Source organism: Rattus norvegicus, chromosome 2 (genome assembly GCF_021556685.1).
Source record: "Rattus norvegicus strain SHRSP/BbbUtx chromosome 2, alternate assembly SHRSP_T2T, whole genome shotgun sequence".
Classification (NCBI taxonomy): Eukaryota; Metazoa; Chordata; class Mammalia; order Rodentia; family Muridae; genus Rattus; species Rattus norvegicus.
In genome coordinates this window covers 43,048,008-43,067,500 of record NC_141535.1, presented here as the reverse complement: position 1 = coordinate 43,067,500, position 19,493 = coordinate 43,048,008, and the positions used below count along the sequence as shown (strand labels likewise).

Genomic DNA, 19,493 nt, shown 5'->3' with positions numbered 1-19,493 from the left:
CTTGCAATCCTTCTCTCTTAATCCTCCACCTATGAGTGTTGTAAGCAGTGCCAGTATGGGTATGCATTCCCCTTTAATTAATGTTGCACTCAGACAATTCGGAGGAGGGTAACACAACAAAGATAACATTGTGTGAGTAGTCAACCTCTCTGGATACGAGTGTCTACAATGATGCTAAACCAAGCCCAAGCGCAAAGTCACCTCCGTAAAAACATGGCACACCAGAAATTATTTCCCAAGAATGGCAGAAACACAAATCACTAGAGACAGCACTTCTCGACCTGTGGGTGGAGACCCCTTTGAAGATGGAATGGCCCTTTCAGATGGTCACCTTAGATCACCAGAAAACACCAGTAGCAAAACTTAGTTATGAAGCAGCAATGAAAATAATGTTATGGTTGGGGTCACTACAACACGAGGGACTGTATTAAAGGGTCGCATCGTTAGGAGGGTTGAGAGCCACTGTGTGAGACCAACGCCAACGAAGAAACAGAAGTGGAGAACTTTAGTTCTTCAAAGCTTTAGAAACCTAGCACAGCCTGAGTGCCAAGAACAGGGCACAGGGCTCGGTAAACTGACAGGAGACAAAGAAGCTCCCACAGCCCTCTTACCTGTGATGGTGGCTTTGTTGATGGATGGTTGGTTGCACATGGGTGATCTTCTGGCAAAGAAAGAAAACACAAAGTAGTAAATGTGTGGTGCTTTTGACCTCGGTTTCCTAAGTTGTTTTGAGTAAGCCATTCTAGTCTGAAGAATTATTTTAAAGCTGCAGCATGACCCTAATGACTTCATTCAGACTAGCCAGTAAGGTTCTTAGATGCTCCCTCACTGTAGCTCGGATTACAGATGGAAAAGGGGGAGAAAGAAAGGAAAAAAAGCAACTTGAATCTCACGGTTGGACATTGGGAAAGCGAAGGACACTGAATTAAACAGACAGAAACTTCATAGGCATGTGCCTTGAGAGGACATTCTTATTGTCTGGCTGGGTTTAACTAAGTTAGGGTATGCAAAACAAGAGTGTGAAATTTTGCTCAATTTACAATAGCTTTCCCTGGCTCGGTATTAGAAACTTATTTCTGGCATACAGTCTCGTGATTTCTTGTACATTGCCAGGAGTGAATGATTCCTTCTAAACTACGGTGTAAACAGAGACCGAATGTAAATGTTTTTCCTTTCTGCTTTGTTCATTGAGAAGCGTGTCTGGCACATTTGTCAGAGGAGTCTATTAATAGCTTGCCTAAACAGATGCCTTAGAAATTGTAGTGTCCTATAAAGCCATTGTACTTGAAGAGGTTCCGTTTGGTATTCTTCACTGCTATTCAGTTGTTTGATAGCTCCCACAAGATGATTGTAAAACGCCCTTAGGAAAATGCCTGCTGTACCACTAACCTGCATTCCCTATTGAAGCCAGCACAATGCGTATAATATTCATTAAGTGCAACTAAATTAAGTTGAAAAGAAAAAAAAAATCATTTATAAGACATCCATTAAACTACTTGGAAATAGAACTTTTAGAGAGAGAGAGAGAGAGAGAGAGATCTAGACAGTCACACATATGTGCAGATTGCAGCTAGCCCTTTACGTTCATCCTGCTGAAAGGATGTGTCTCCCAACAGAGTTGCAGGACACCTGGGGAAAGCCGTCCTAAAGCTGTGTCAGCTTTGACAGGCTCCACTCAGCTTCCACTGTGCTTAAGTTTATTGTTGTGTGTTTTAAATTTGACTTTTTTATGTGTTTGAAAATGTACCAAGATTTACATCTGAATAAATGTGAACTTAATAAATGTTTCATTAAACAGGAGTTTATTGTTTTAAATGGCTGCTCCAGTCTAGGTAGCATGATTGTGACCTTGCTAAAGGTTTATTATGCATACGTGACAGAGCACATTTAGGCTGGCATTGCTGTAGTCTAGAGTTTATTCAAGCAACTTATGTATTGATAAGAATTTTCAGTCCTTGTTCTGCAAGAATTTGGGAAGTAGTCCCTTGGCATGGTATGAGCAAATGAAGACTATGCTTTTATATAGCTGTAGGGAATGAAATCATTGTCTTGACATGATTTATCTTTTCCTAGAATCAGCTCTGTTGTCTCACAGGTAAGAACTTGACACCCAAAGATTAACAATAATACATAAATATCAACCATCAGATCCATGAGGGTGTTGGCATATCATTTAGTGAAGAATAAGCCAATCATCATCACTTCTGGGAATACATACATACATATATATATGTATACATATATATGTATATATACATATATACATACACATACACACACATATATATATATACATATACATATATACATGTATATATATATATGGCAAGACAGTGAGGTGATAGAAATTAACAGTGGGTTTTAAAAATGTCAGTAGCTCAGTCTACCCATCTGGGGTCAAGCTTAGGACAAATTCTCCCTCAAAACCTTTTCCAAAGAAAATAAAAAAGCACACACCCTCCTCAAAACGGGATGATAAACGTGTACATGTTCCAGAGGTGCTAGAAGTGCACATCAAACAAATGCTGACCTTTTTAGAGCAGCAATTCTCAACCTGTGAGCCACGACCCCTTTGGCAACCCTCTTTCTTCAAAGATAATTTTTATAATTCCTAACAGTAGCAAAGTTATAGTTATGAAGTAGCTTGGGATAGAATGGGCATCTCTTTAGAGACACATCAGGTCAGTGTGATGCTCTCACACCTGTCAGATCAAATGTCTCCAATTTAAATGCTGCTACCTAGGTGACACTATCTGCAGGGGACTTAAAGAAAGTTTACTTCTTCCAAAGCCCAAGAAGCTGCTGGGATCTGTACAGCATGGTGCAGCTGGTCAGGCTCTACAGAAATTGCCACTGGCAAGGAATGGATTCCTCAAAGCACACCCTTGGGGTGCAAATGCCTGCAGACCTCTTGACTAGTTGCAGCATCTAGGGTGGTGATGTGGTGTTAGGAAGGGAACTGGAAATACAGGTGTGGACAAAGTACAAGCCATGGACAGTTCTCAAAGCAAGATGAACCAGAGATGGTGCTGCGAGTGAAACTGACGAGGAATGGTCCTCCTGAGTGGTTCTACAGAGGGCATCACTGCATTCGCTCTTTACACTTCTGTATTTCAAACGTCAAGTGTCACTGCAAAGTCATTATGGAAGAGGAAGTAGACAATGTATGTTGTAGGGCATACAGCCGGACAAGGGAGGTGATTCAGAGGTGTCTGATGTGTTCAGTGCAAGCAGAGAAGGCACTAAAGGGTCAGCAAAAGGAAGGGGAGGGGAGCTTACTTGCTGGGTGCGCGATCTTGCAAATTAGTTAATGCAGCAAAGTTGTTTCTTACAGTTCGAAGGCTGGCCAAGACCTGTGACAAAAAAAGAGAATTGCTTAGCGTTCTTGAACTGAGACCAGTTAGAGTGCAACTGAACATGTTTTCTAAATTAAAAAAAAACCATGGTGCTTGCAACTCAGTTTCATATACCATTACAGAATCTTCCAGAACTCAGTCAAATTTTTAATCCTGGTTATGAAATCCAAGGAGGTTAAACTCCAGCATTTTGTAGAAACCCCTCTCATATTGTTTCTGGCAACAGTAGCAGTATTGTTTTCCCAATCCTTTAGTTTTCAATACAGTGTCCTCAGCAACATGCATGCAAAACATGGTTGCATTTCATGCAATGATGAAATACTACAATACAAAGTACCATGAAAGTCTCAGTTTAGTGATTTAGGAAAAAAAAAACAAAAAAAACTAGTCTCCAAATCCCTTAGAAAGTTCATCAAGATTCCCATGATTGGGCTGGAGAGATGGCTCAGTGGTTAAGAGCACTGACTGCTCTTCCAGAGGTCCTGAGTTCAATTCCCAGCAACCACATGGTGTCTCACAACCATCTGTAATGGGATCTGTGCCCTCTTCTGGTGTGTGTCTGAAGACAGCAACAGTGTACTCATATATATAAAATAAATAAAAATCTTAAAAAACAAAACAAGATTCCCACAATCTCAGGTTATCAGGCTAAGTAAACCTTCAGCTGGCTTTCCATCTTCGGACAGGGCTGTGGTAGCTAGTTAGTCCACAGATATTCTTGGCCTCTGGGGAGACTGTACACATTGTGGAATATAAGAAGTCCCCAGAAGGGGTGCTGATCACAGGATACACTAGTGCTGTGTACAAAGGGTACTATTCTGTACACTGTCCAGCATGAAGAAAGTGTTCAATAAAATGGTATTGAAGAAACGAATACATGGATGCAATATATCTGCATGTATGTGGATATGCAAGGAAGTAGATGTTCCCCACCTCTGAAAAGCCCCTTCTTTATTCTAACTCAAATCACAGGTAAGAGATGGCTAAGGAATGAAAGTAAGGCATGGGGAGATGGTTCAAGAGCCTGCTGACCCTCGTGTGCTCTGCTCTCTATAGTAAGATTACATGTGTCAATAAGACCCCGGTGCCTGTTAAGACTTAACGCATAATACATAATGCATAATACATACTTCATATATCCTGGTATAAGTCACATGTTAAATATACACCCTTGGTATGGCACCTTCTCTACCTCCGTTTCCTTGTGTGTAAAAGAGAGTGCTGTCTACCCATTAGGCTTGTTGAGACCGTTAACAGAAACTACAGGTTAACAGCAACAAAATTGCTTAAGTAAAAAGTATGTGGTGACTGTGTGTTTATTATGGAAACTTCCATTTCATTGTCTGGGCCATGGGAAGTTCGCTTGACACTTATCAGCAGCAATACACAGAACCCTCAATGTTCTAATTGACCTAGGGGGTTTGAGAGCTGTGCCCCGAGTTTCTTCATCGGACAGTGGTCCAGACGGAAGCCACTCTGTGTCTCAGGCGTTTGTTTTTTTGGGAGCTGATGGGAACTTGTGCAAGTCAAAGGGAGTTGTTTATGCTCTGCAGCAGTGGTGACCTTCAGCGGTCCCCCTGAAGGAGCCGTGGTGACTCCTAGGAAGTCACTGGCTCATTATCACACACAACTCTGAAAGGTTACACCGCCTGTGACGGAGTATCCAAATAGCTAGCTGCTGACGTCAGACCATAGTGTCTTTCATGAGGCATGAAATTCTGAATGATGCAGAAATAAAAAGATTAATGATCCACTCATGAAATCACGACAGCTTAATTTGTGTTCTAAGATGTGAGCAGCAAACATGTTAGCAAAGTATTTAAGTGCAATTGTTGCATCAGCTGGCGACTCCCTATTCTAGATGAATATTTTACCCTCAGAATTTTGAGATCTTTAGTACAAAATACTTTTGTGTTTACCCAACAGCATTTGGCCATTGGGTAGTAGAAGTAGTAATTTAGTATTTCATTCCTGTAGGAAAAGTTTTACAGGTAATTCATAAGTTGATAATCACATGAAAAAAATCTGCACATTCAGGAAAACATCAATTTATGAATGAAATCTTTTCTGTAGAGAGGTTTGTTTGGCTTTGAGATGGGACTCAACGTATAGCCCTGGCTAGTTTAGCACTCACTGTATAGACCTTACTGGCCTCCAATTCAGAGATCTGCCTGACCTACCTCTGGATTGCTGGGGTTAAAGGTGCTTACTACCATACCTGACCTATATGTCTGGTTTAAACTTTTGTTATACTAGTAAGGTATTAAACTGAACTTTTAGGGGTCTTGTATGTATATTTTATGCATTTATTTTAAATATTTCCTATCTTTTGGATGTTGAAGAATTTAAACAACAACAACAACAAAAACGTTGTCAAGTAAATTGTACTGGGCTCCATAATCCAGATAAAATCAAATGATTGCTATTTCGGTTGACAGACAGGTGAATGGATTGGGGGAGGAACATTTAAGCAGTAGTTGAAGCATTGACATTATTCCGTTTCTTAACTTCATTTTACTATTTTTTCTGCTTTACATATTTACTACATATATAGTATGACACATTTCAAAATGAAACCGAGGGAAGCAATCTCTGTCAGGCTCTGGCTGCCTGCCTTTGGCCTGCTGACTTTTAGCCTCTATTTTTGCATATGCAATTGTAAACTTTGTTGTAGTAAATGACACTGAGGACACAAGGATGTGAATACTAGAACATTGTTTTGATTTGTGTCGGGACAAAGACGGCTTTCTATTTAAGCGTTAACAATATCTTCCACTCTGTAACTTAAGTGATGCTGGCAGAAACGTAAATAGAAGTTTCCCAGATGACTCTGTCACATATGATGTTGCCCTGGGCCTGGGGGACTAACTCTGACGTTCTCCGTAGAAATGTCATTAAACTCTTCTCTTAATCACTCTTGTCCCTCAGGACACGGGAGGGAAGCAAGTCCTGAGAGAGGATGTGAAAAGGGGGGAAAGGGTTTACCAGAGCTCCTGGGTGAAGGGTCAAGTTCTTAGATTCACTTGTGTCCCAGGGCAGCCTCTGCCATAGACTCAGCACCAGGCTCTGCCGTGTCTGAAAGGCTAGAGCTCTCTGGCCTCTTTAAAGCTTATTATCACAGGGTCCCTACAGTTTCTTCTAGGTGACTTAGGCTTAAAAATTAAAGTCATTGCTTTCTCTTTTGCCACTTCTGGTAAATGTATAATTGCCCAAAGTGACAAACGAACAAAGGAATGATAAAAAATTCTAAATCTTAACAATGAGCAGTGCTAACACTACAGGGAAATATTGTTCATGGACTAGGTCACAGCGTGGGAACAGCCATACACACAATTCTCAGGTTCTTGGAGATCCTTTCAAACATTTCTTAGCAGATAGGATTCACTGATGTTGGCAGAAAAAAAAATGCTGACTTCATTAAACAGCTAAAGCGAATGAATAAAGTGTTTTTCTAGGATCATTTTTTTTTCAGACCATGCACAGCATATGCCACTGGGGGGCAGTAAAACACAGACTGTGAAATACAGGACAGGGAGGAGAAGGTGCGTCCTTGTGAGGTCAAAGACTCTTCAGAGTCAATTCAGGAAAAAAAATGGTGGAGAATTATTTACAGGAAAAAAAGTTTCCTCTGTTAAAGATCAAACCTCCTCTCAAGTTATACTTTTATTAAAACACATGAAGTGATTGTTTATGTCAGAATGTTCTGAGTAATTTCATAAGGACTAAGCCTAGCAAGAATGGAGCTATACAAAAGGTTGCTAGCCGTAATTCTTCCTGATGATACAAAAGTTGTTTTGGTTGTTCTTTTGTTTTGTTTGTTTGCTTGTTTGTTTGTTTTATAAAAGTGGAACCAAAGCAAATGAAAGAAGACAATGAATTTCCCCATTGCCCCATGGAGTCAGTTAACTTGGCCACAAGACCACTGCTATGAGGAGGAGCAGGAAGGGATATGCAGGAGCTTAAAAATATATTGTTAATGAGCTACTCCTAATGGAACACTAATTCTCTATTGTGTTAACAATAGCCACTGTATTTCCCTCGTGAAACTCTCTACGTGTCATGGCTTGTTTGCTACAAGCAAGATAGCACAGTTGTTCCTGTTTTCAGAGCAGCCATACGCCCTGCATCTAAAGGGGACAAGGATGTTGGTCTCTAGGGTTTGAATGCTTGTTATCAGAAACACGGTTAACCAGGTTTAGGTTTTAGAAGGCAGTCAAAACCAGTGGGACCGTGGAAAACAAGCGGCCAGCTGCAGAGCCAGCTTCCCAGGAAAGCTTTAACTTGTTTCTGTCCGTCAGCCCTAAGGACTTTGATTAATTGCTACGTTCAAAGGGAAGTGATGAACAGTGGACATAGGGGACAGTGACGGGGAGATTCCTGCATGCCTAAGAAAACACACTGAAAGATTTGAGCACAGAGCACACTCATCCTAAGATCAAATGTACAAACCAATTGAAGCCGGCACCCTTTTCTGTGGACTAGGGTATCTCAGAGATTTTATAAAGCTTCAGAAGTTCAAAACTTAAGAGTAAAAAAGAGTTTGGATGTTAGCTAGTACCTAAATCCGGTTATGATTTGGACATTAGAGTAACAGATCTGTAGGCTCTGTTCTGGTAAGTAGACCTACCCAATTTGTTTAAGGTCCCATTTCACTCAACAAAACATTTGGTCCTTAAGCATTCTGTACACATTCCAAAAACACTTTAGGTCATTTTATCGTCTCACATCTATGCCACGGAGTTGAAATATTTTCTTCTCTTATGCAGGAAGGACAGAAATGTGTGGCTCAGTTAAATCTTTGTGCAAATAACCCACGTAAAAAAGGAGTAAATAAAGTATCAGGTTGAACGGGATTATTGAATTTCAAACACAGATCATGTACTAATTATACTAGACGTAATTTAATCCATGATACAGTCTCCTTCTGGTGCTAATTCCAGTTTAGGAAAAGAGGGACCCGCTGAGTACTATGTCCCTTAGATACCTTGTTATTTGAAGTTCAGACACACCTCGGGTCTAACAGCCTTACACAAAGCACATCTGTAGGGCTAAGGTTACATTCTCTGAGCACTGCCTTTTAATTACTTGCACGAGCCGAACAAGTTGCATCTACACAGGTGTGTGTAATAAAGTCACAGTGAGAATCGGAATAGAACCTCCACATCAAATGTGTAAGTCCTTGAGAAGCCTACACACTTCAAGGTCTGCTTACCTGAGCAAATGGAGTCACAATCAAGTCATCTCCATGTCTGAAAAACAAAGCAGAGGCAGTGTTAGGAGTCTCCAATAGTTCTCTGACCACTTTTGATCAATACTAAATGGCACATTCCACTGCAGGAAACCCCACTGGGAATTCCAGCAACTCCATCTTTATCTTCAGCCTACGTCCTTCCCAGCCTCTGGGTTGAAAACATGTCTTCTGGGATGTTAACCATTGTCCGTCTCCCTTGGACAAAAGAGGGTCTCCTCGGTTACCAACCAGTGTCAACGTTGCCTTTTAGGCACAAAGGATGCTATAAGTAGAAAAGGGTTCTCAGTTCTGGGACTGCACCTTCTTCTAGATGTTAGCCAGGAATGCTGTGCAAAGAACCAGCGACAGAACTGGCTTCTGTGAGAGTCCCCTGGGCCATCTAACGTGTGTAGGTGATTAGCATCAAGTGATCTGTACGGTCATGTGTAAGCCTTGGATAGGCCAGGAGTCCTACATAACATAGGAGTGCATCATCCACTAATAAAAAACCCTACGAAACTTTTCAACTGGCTCGTGTTCCAGCCACTGTACTTACAGGGGAATGTTACCCTGTCGGTGCTGTTGCTAGGGTAACGTCAGCTCCAGTAGCCGAGGGATACAAGAGCAAGGTGTCAGTGCGACATGTCTTGGAGAAGCAGGGAAATGCAAGAAGTCGTGCAGCATTCTTCTTGGAAGAAAGTGGGAAAGGCTGGGACCTGGGACTCTTTGCAGCATTTTTCCCAGCATCGTTAAGTTGAAAAAAAGGATGTCTTAAATCTTAATGGTTATTTCTTCATCTAGCCAGCCGCAACCCATTTTATTTATTTCGATCATTTCATTTTACTTGAAAGATAAGAGCTTGCTTGCATACCAGGCTGACATTGAATCTGCAATGTTCCCATTCCCACATTGGGCCTGTTAGTGCTGTGGTTTCTACTGAGCGCCACCACACTCACTTCAGAAACGATTTTATTTTTTAATTAAGTGAAAGTGGTTATTTCACATGTACATTTCCTTGACAGAACCCCTACTGAGGGCAGTTCATTTGAACTGTCAGCTTATTCCTGAGCAAGTGAAAAGGATCCAAGTCCCCAAACTGGCCCCAATAAGGCTTGTGGTCCAAGGAGCAGAGTGATGACACAGTGGACTAACGATGATGACCACCTTTGCAGCCGCCAGATAATAACCGAGGGAATAATTACAGGAAGAAACGCATGTGGAAACTTCCAGAATGGACACTGCAGGTCAGTGTGGATGTCAGTGTCACAGTAGTCTTGAGACTTCTGATGTGGAAGGAGGTGCCCCATGTCTGTTCCCCTACCCTGGTCACCCGAGTGAAGCCATGCCTGTGGCCACAGAAAGTCTCAGGGTCACCTTGCAAGAGAAGGACTGGCTGGCTCCTGGGCCAGTTCTACGGGGGATCTACAGGACAGGCTCAGTGCACCTCATCCTCCACACCTGTCCATCTTACCCTCACCTCTGTGGTCCTTACCATGCTGTTTTTCACTCTCACTATTTCTGAACTAAAGAGCCTGAGATGTCAACAAGAGACCAAGGGACTCAAAAGCAAACCTTCTTGTATATACCATTTAAGCTCTGAGAAGGGTCATCTAAAAGACTACGTTCAGCTACAGTCAGCTCCTGCAAATACGGTTCCTTCAGTAACTGTCTCAAGACTGGGAATCAAGAGACAATGGCCCTTGTTAGTTTCTGTGACTGAGACCATTATGATGTTTCTTTAACTTTCATTTTCCTTCCTTCCTCCCCTCCCTGCTTCCCTCCTTCTTTTCTTCCTATTTTTCTTTTCTTATAAACCACAGCATGCCATGCTGACTGGGCTAGCATTTGCTATGTAGCTTAGGCTAGCTTTGAACTCACAGAGATCCACTTGCCTCTGCCTACTGGATGCTGGGATAAAACCATGCTTCACCAAGCCCAGATACCTGTTCTTTCTTAAAGTCAATCCTGATGGTGCATGTCTACAATCCCTGCTACTCAGGAAACTGAGGCAGAAGGACAAAAACTCAGTGCCTAGTTGCAGTACAGAGTGAGTTCAAAGGACAGCCTGGCTAACTTAGCAAGATCTTGCCTCAAAAACAAATGTATGTAAAGGTCTGACATATATTTCAATAGTTTACATGAAGTCTAGTGTTCAATCTCTAGTACCAAATACATACACACACCACACCACACACCACACACCACACACACACACGCAACCACAAACACAACCGCACACATACACACACAAATAAATAAAAAATACCCCACACATTTCACTAAAATACTTTTGTAAATAGAATATGCTATTAAATCATGATAATAATTGTGAACAATCACCATCAATATACAGCAATAATTAATATTTGTTAAGTGACTTACTGTGCAAAGAATTTCAGAGTGAGTATCTCCTAGCTACTATCTATTTTGGTTGAGGAAAGGGAGTCCCAAGAAACACACAAAAGCCTATGTCTGTAAAGAAATTTGAAGAGAATTCAAATTCAAGTCCTATGAATTTGAGGTTCTGTCCTTACCCATATGTGATTCTCCATCTACCATGCACTTACTGATGCCGAAAACACACCAGAAAACAGCACTGACGCCGTGGTATAGCTCTCAGTTCATGCAAATATCATTAAGCTGATAATCAGACATTAATACAGAGCAATAAAATAAAATTAAACAGCAAAATGCAAACAACTAAATGCTAACCCAGCACCGACTTCAATCCATCTCAGCCTTCCTGATGACTTTTACACCCCATAATCTTAAACTAAGTAACAGAGAAATTAGTAAAAACAAATCATTTACTTTTTGATCTAGAAATAGAGTTCTGGACAACAGTTAACTAACATGCTTACAAACTGGGCACAGGAGCTCTGAGGATGGCATATGATAGATACTTATGTATTGATACCTATAAGTATATCATAATATATATTGTAAAGAGAATTTTTAAGCTCTTCTTTTCTTATTCTAAACACTCATTTTTCTGCTAAGTTTCAAAAAGTAAAAGTGACTTGGGGGGCAAAATCCCATCTATCATGGAACATTTGGAAAGTTGACCTATTTATCTACTCCACAGGGAAACTTTTTATGAGACACTAACCCTGTAAACGTTACATATGACTTTATATAATTAATGAATACCGTGTAAGGGCTGATGATACAGCTCAATCATTCTGCAATTATTTAGCGTGTGTGAGGCCCTGGGTTCTACCCCAACACTCCCCTCCTTGATATCTATATATTCATATTTTTTTATCATCTAACTTCAGAAAATGTTGTAACTTCAGAAAATACTTGGTATTCTATAATTTAAACTTTACTTCTTGTTAACTGTTTAATAACTAATAAACAACACAGTCACAAGAATTCAAATAACTACATTATAAAGAAGCTGGGGCACTTGTCAACTAAAATGCACCATGGACCAATAGGGGCTTGGGGAGGTGCCTATTAGCACTCATCACTGGAGAAATGCAAATTTAAGCCAAGATAGCAGCTCTCACATCTTACTTAGCTGATTTCATTTCATTTTCAAGGCAAAAGTTCACTCGTTCCCATGTCAGAGGCAGTGCAATGGGCAGAAGTGATAAAAAGGCGGAAGGTGAAAGATGTCTCGAGGAAAGATCAAAACTGACAATGAAGGAGAGGTACGAGGAATTTTGTGCACTGTCCCTGGGATTAGAGGTGGGTACGGTCTCAGAGCGAAGAGTATAGGGTTCATCCAAAATTTAAAGTACTGCCCCTAAACATCCATCATCCATTTCTGGGTGTACAGAGAGGAAAAAAGATGGAAACAGTGTGTCACAGAGATATCACAAAACCCACAATACACACTTATCTTAAGCGTCCATCCTGAGGTGGAAATACACAGTATGCCTACCTCACAGAAAACTACTCAGGTTTTAAAGAGGAAATCATTTGTTGTAAGAGATATGGATCTGAGATAGGCTATGGTTAGTGTTATACTGCACGGTGTCACACGCATGTGGACTCTAAAATAAACAAAACGAAACCCTGAACTTATAGGAAGAGAGTGTGAGGGGTTGGTTACAGAGGCCAGGAAATGGGGTTGGGGTTAAAAGGTCTTACGGGGTTGGGGAGGAGCTGGAGAGATGGCTCAGTGGTTAAGAGCACTGACTGTTCTTCCAGAGGTTCTGAGTTCAATTCCCAGCAACCACAAGGTGGCTCACAACCATCTGTAATGGGATCCGAAGCCCTCTTCTGGTGTCTGGTGTCTGAAGACAGATACAGTGTACTCAAATAAATTTAAAAAAAATATTTAAAAAATCTAAGATAAAACCTTATGGGGAATAAGTTCATGAAATTTACAGCACAGATTGCTGCCTATAACAAGGAACAATGCACAGAACACTTGAAAATGGCTGACAAGGTGATTTTAGATTTCCTCATCACAAAAGCAGTATCTAGATAATGTGATAGACACATTAATGAACTCAGTGGAATGTTTACACAGTTTAGACTCCTGTTAAAACTATCGTTGCCCATCTTAAACACAGACAACTTCTCATTTGCAGCCTGAAAAAATACAGTTAAGAACAAATTACGTGCCTGATCTTTGAATCAACACAACCAAACCAAACATGTGTCTGTAATCCTAGCACTTGGAAAGTGGAGGCGGGGATGGGGGATGTGGTGGGGATCAGGAGTTCACTGTACAGTACTCACAGCCAGTCTGGGTGACATGAGACCCAGTCTCAGAAACAATAAATACAGCGAGGGAGATGGATCAACCAGCAAAGCTAGCCTCACAAAGCTGAGGGCTTAAATTTGATTCCTAGAATCCACATTTTAAAAAAAAAATCCAGGCGTGGTGGTGCATTCCTGTAATCACAGCATTGGGAAGATGGATTCCTAGAGCTTACTGGCCACCCAGCCTACTGTATTTGCTGGGCTCCAGACCAGGGAAGAATCCTGTCTTCAAATAAAATGTGGATGATGCTTAAGGAAGGATACCTAAGGTTGTTCTCAGGTCTCCACATATGTTTCCTTCATGTCCACATACATGGACCTGCACATACATGAACATGCATACATTTACATACACATACATAGATATACACATACATACACACACACCCCACACCTCAGAAATCAATAGGTAAACACATAAACTCCAAAATATAAATCCTCAGGTGTGCCTCAGATCCTTATTAACAAATGCATTGAAGGCTGGAGAGATGGCTCAGCGGTTAAGGGCACTGACTGCTCTTCCAGAGGTCCTGAGTTCAATTCCCAGCAACCACATGGTGGCTCACAACCATATGTAATGGGATCTGATGCCCTCTTCCAATGGGTCTGAAGATAACAACCACATACTCATTAAGTAAATCTTTTTAAAAAAATAATCTACATGGATGACAAGACATAAAACTGAGACTTCATTAGACAATATAAGCAAACATTCTGTGGTCTAATACTGAATGTGTGTTGTAGAGGTTGAAATTTTGGCTTCGATGAGGAAAATACGCGATACTGAAAAAGCTCTGGGGCAGTGCAGAAATAACCCACTCTCACATTTCCGAACAGAAGTTTCAAGCTTCAAAGGAGCTTAGGAAATGTTTGTGGAGAAGAACACAAAGCACATCACACTATTTTGCTTAATAAAGACTGATGCAGCAGAGGAAAATTTCCAGGCGTGCTGATGTCACAGTTGGCCACGGGGGGCTGTGAGTTCTAGGCTGAGTTTGATGTTCCCGACAGGAGGCAAAGGGCTAAGTACCCAGAGGGAAAGAGGCTACACAAGTGCCCTCACTCTGTGTTCTAGGAACAGGCCCTTCTTTCACAGTGTATGTTATTTGACAGGCCTTCCGTTTATTTTTAACGTCATTGGCCCTGTTCTCTTGGGTTTGCTCCAGAATGCTTGTCTGTGTGGGAGATTTATAGCTGGTGAGGGCCATCTCCTTAAAGGTCTGCCTGCAGTGGAATGAACCTATTAGGTTCAAAGGAAAGGCTTAACCAAATAGAGAAGACGTTTTCTAAGTCTACTATGCCAAAGTGAAGGACACACAGGATCTAATTCTCTGCATGAATGAGTACTCTCATATTCTCACTCCAAGACAAGGAACCAGGACCTGAGAACCTGAGTTCAGACGGTTACACCCTTGGCAAATGGCAGAGATCACTAGTTTCCTGAAGCTAGTCTGGGACCTAGAGTTTGTCAGGCAGAGTGTGTTCATTGGTCCTTGTCAAAGGAGCAGCAAACATAGACTGTGGAGAAGGGTTGAAAAGTTTCATATTCCTTGGGTTAACTCATCTTTTCCCTGAGCTTATGCCTGTGTGTGTGTGTGTGTGTGTGTGTGTGTGTGTGTGTGTGTGTGTATGTGTGTGTGTGTGTGTGTGTGTGTGTTTGAGAGAGACAGACAGAGAGACAGAGACAGAGAGAGATTCTCATGTCTTTAAAAATTAAACTGACGGGCTGTGGGCTGGAGAGATGACTCAGTGGTTAAAAGCACTGACTGCTCTTCCAGAGATCCTGAGTTCAATTCCCAGACATCTGTAATGAGATCTAATGCAACTGACTATACATTTTAGTCAGAATTGCTTTGTTAATATCATTTCCATGGCAAAATAAGCAGTCAGAGACTAGTTCTGGTCTCTCTGATGCTTTTTGACATTGTAATGAACCTTGAAATCCTAAAACATGGAGATGTGCTGTGTAGCTAAATTTGAACCTAGGCTTAAAAAACAAGCAAGCAAGCAAGCAAGAACCCCCCAGTGTTGTTTTGACCGTATTGTTTCCTGGTTCCTCATATAAATTTGGACTATCATAAGCCCCTCAGAAGTAAATACCAGAGTCTCTAGAATAATGCTTCCCAATGGAAACGATTGCAGTCGTGGAAATAGGTCTCTGTGTGAATGTGCCACACACAAACAGAACACAAGGCAAACAGACACCATGGGCTTTGGTAATCATACTGAATTCTGAAATCCTGCAAGTACCAAGCAGGAAGGAGCTGTGCGTGCAGTCTTGCTCTTCCTGGCTCAAACACAGACTGAGAGGGACTTGACCTACATGACCCCCTGCGCTTGCACTTGCCTCTTGCGTTTGCAGGGGGTCAACATGTTATTCTTCTGTTCTACTTTTTAGTCTCTGCTTCGAAGGAGGGGTTGTCTCGATGCCTGATGTGTGCTTAGTCCAGTCCTTTGCAGTGTATTTGGAGACAAAACCTCCATTTTGACCCAAGGTTGGGAAAATCCCGGAAGTCTCCGGGTGACTAAGGGAAAGCTGATACGGGGTCTGAGAGACAATGCAGTAGGGGATACAGATCAATGAAAAAGCCTCTTCACTAAACCCAGACGAAAGCATTCGATACCCCAGAACTCTGCAAGCAAAGTTGAGCGTCTGTTCCCTTGACTTGGATTTTCAGGAGCAAAATTATACTTGCAACAAGGCCTTTGTTCCCTCGGCATCGAGTATCTAAATGTTTCCTACTGCAGGGAGCTGAACGGTTCAGTGGCACTCCCTAGCAAAGCCTACCTTCAGGAACACATCACACAACCACGGATATACCTGAAGCTGTCTCTCCTTATATGGCACAGAGAATAGTATGGTGAGAGACTGAGAAAGGTATGCAAAGAAGCCAGGACTGACAAGCAAAATACATATTTCAAGTGACTGATATGTAACAGAGCAGGTATTTATCAATATCCGCCGCCTCTCCTCCTTTCCTGTCTAGGATTTTAAAAAAAATAAAAACGAAAGTGAAAAAAATTTTTTTCGTCTTGTTTTCATGGATCTGCGTTGCCTTCAGAATGACACCCTGAATAGCGTAGCTGCTGTTTATACTGTTCAGCAAATAATAGAGTAAGTGTCCTCCAAGTGTATCAGCCAGTTTTATGTTCCCTCCCTCAGAGAGTGCTAAGAAGTGCAGCACGCTAGGTGGCTTCTAGAAAAACCAACTCCTCTCCTTCTCCAAGCCTGCCACCATTTAGCTCTTTCTGACCACCCGCCACCAAAAAGTAACGTTTCAGAAAGTTTCCATTTCTTGATGCACTGAAGCAGGATTTTCACCTCTGACCTCTTCAGCACCTAGAGGAGAAGGAGTAGGGCTTAGAGAACAAAGGGAGGCCAGCAGCTTGTTCAAACCAAAGGTTCTTTGCAAGTTGAAGGGGGTGGGAAAAACCCATTGTTTTGGCTCTGGTTCTTCTCTGTGGGGCCAAGTTAATGAAAGCACCATCTAGACTAATGGGTTGGCTTTTTTCCCTTGAAGATGGTGTTTATATTTTCCCATCTTTAGTTAGCCGGTAATTCGCATATTGCTCTCAGAGATCCTGTTTTTTTTTTCTTTTTTCTTTTTTTTTTTTTTTTTAAAGCGGATGCTGATAAATGAGCCAGCTCTTCCTTAACCAAGACAAACCTAGCTTGCTTTCTAGCAGGAATCTGATGGCTTATGGGGGGGGGGTGGGTGTCAGATAATCATTCTCATTAGTAAACAGATTTTACTCCACATTTTAAAAACAAGTCGGTGCTACATTTCATAAACAGTGAGGTAGTAGTGTTATTATTCGATCAAGTGTTTAATTTTTTTTCAAAGATGTGCTCAATGCCCAGTGCCACGCGGCTTTTATCTTATTTTCACTTACAAAGTTAATTCATTACCACATTGTTTCCTTTACCTGTCTGTAACCTAGGGAGTCTTCCGTGACTGTTCTTCTCGGTTATCATTTTTCCACCATTAAAATAGTGTGCATATGAAGATCCAGAAGAGAAAAGAGAGTTGGCTCGGCGGATATGACCATTTTCTGTGCAAGAATGAGGGCCTACATTTGGATCCCAGCACTCACATCTATATAAAGCTAGGTACAGGTAGTTGCCTGCCTGTAAACTAAGTCTAGCTTCTGATGCAGGGAGAGACACTGTCTAAGGCAATACTGTAGGGTGATGGAGTAGGACCAGATGCAGCCTGGTCTCTGCCCATGCACATAGAGTCTATACATATATGTGCCCATACCTTACACTCACTTGCATGCTCACACATTCATACAAACCTACAAAATGAAGAAAACTGCGCTCTGAATTGGGCGCTACATTGCTGTAATCGCAGCACTGGGGAGGCTGAGGCAGGATGACGGCTGTAAATTCAAGGCCAGCCTGCGTTACACACATCAATCGATCAATAGATTAAAAAAAATAAAGAAATTTGTATGTTAAAGGCTTAGACAAATTCTCCTGGGTGTGGGTTAGAAATGCACAGAAATAAGACATTCGTAAGACAGTTTGTCAAAATGCACCTTTCTCTCTGATTTAAGACAAATATTTCTCTTCTTATAACTTCTAAGATTTTGGGAAATGTCTTCACTTTGTTATTGAAAACTGGGATAGACAGAAGCATTCAATACCCCGGAATGCCTTAAACAGTTTGTCAATTTGAAAACTTGCAGCACAATGTAATAAAACCAGCCATCATGACAGCATCTCACTGTACTAACCCTTCTCCCTGACTTTTATTCTGACCATATTAAAGGCAATTAAAACATTAGGTTTGTAATTAAAGTAAAAATATAAAATATATGTTAGATAATGTATTAAATTGCTTCGTTTGGAGACTAAAAGGTCAAGCTTAGTTTGCATTTTGCCATTACTCACTTTTGTGAGGTTGTAATAAAATAGCTCAGTTATTGAATAAAGTAGAAAAAAAAAAGACTGACAAGACAGAAAGAAAGGAAAAAGCTAGCCTGGCAGTCAATGTCTTTTGCATATTTTGCCATTGGGTTTCTTGAAATTGTAAACATCTATGTCAATCTGCACTAACGTTGTATAGTAACAACAATACCAGTGGTCAGCTACAGAAGCAGAAAGGGCCACCTAGATAGACTGTAACCATGATTGTGTGACTTTGGATGATAATAAGGGATCTGGGAAACCCAGGGTCCTCACAGATTCAGGAACAGGGCACATTTTCTAGTCCCCAGTTTGTGCACTAGTCCCGAGAGGGTGGCACTGAACCTGTTGTGTCTGCTCCCCTCCCCCTAGTAAGTTGCTCCTCACATGGTTGGTCTTACTTCAGTCTTCATGATATAAATAAAGTAAATATATTTACACAGAGCTTTTTAAACTTAGTTCATGGTGCTTCTGATGTCTCAATTTTATTTACAATACTCCCTTTGTCCAAAGAAATCACCAGTAGTTCCAATTACTAAGAGTTAGGTCCAAACAATTTCATAAGGTTTCCCCCTAACAACTCAGTATCCAATAGCACTGTACAACTTCCTGTTGTGAAAAGAGATTGGCAACTGCCTCTTGGGTTTCCCATTGCATGGGGACTTTTATTTAGCAATTGCTTTTTATCCATCAACCACTGAAAACTCATTTTTGTAAAGACATGAGGACTTGAAGGGCTGCTATGATCTAAAGATGAAAGCAGAAAAAATATAAAGCTATACGTGTTACAGGTGACTGACAAATATTTGTTTTCCTTGAGAAGTTAAAGCATTCCTCCCACCTGTGTGATTTCCCTCTGGGTATCACTGCCCGGGTCCCATTAATCTAACACCCTCACTGTGAGGGAATTGGGGAAGGGTTGTTAGGCTTTGATAACTTCCTACTTAAGTTGATGGAAGATGGCTCTGAATATCAGATGACTTTAAAACATTTATGAATATATGTGATGCTAATCTGATGTCAAGTTCACTATATGTGCAATTAACTAAAAACCCAAGCAGCTCAGCCCACTCGAGGAATTTTCTTGATTGAACCATTTGAGGTGGAAACAAACACTCTAAATCTGAAGCATGTGTGAGGGTTTTTTGGGTTTGTTTGTTTGTTTTCTGGGTATTTTTTTGTTTTTGTTTTTTTGTTTTTTACATTCTAGTTGGAGTGTTCATCAAACCTGCTATTGAGACATTCATTTATTCACTTGGATTAGGAACTATTACTT

General features: G+C 41.1%; 1 protein-coding gene across 13 annotated transcripts in view; it reads right to left on the bottom strand.

The window, feature by feature from the left end:
• Pde4d (phosphodiesterase 4D) overlaps positions 1-19,493 on the bottom strand; it is a 1,511,604-nt gene that overhangs the window by 171,363 nt on the left and 1,320,748 nt on the right. For all 13 annotated transcript variants that reach the window (XM_087616181.1, XM_087616183.1, XM_087616180.1 and 10 more), the window contains 3 exon segments: positions 8,569-8,605; positions 3,280-3,353; positions 612-661 (listed from right to left, as the gene is read on the bottom strand). In XM_087616181.1, coding sequence (XP_087472307.1) covers positions 612-661; positions 3,280-3,353; positions 8,569-8,605 — 161 coding nt within the window.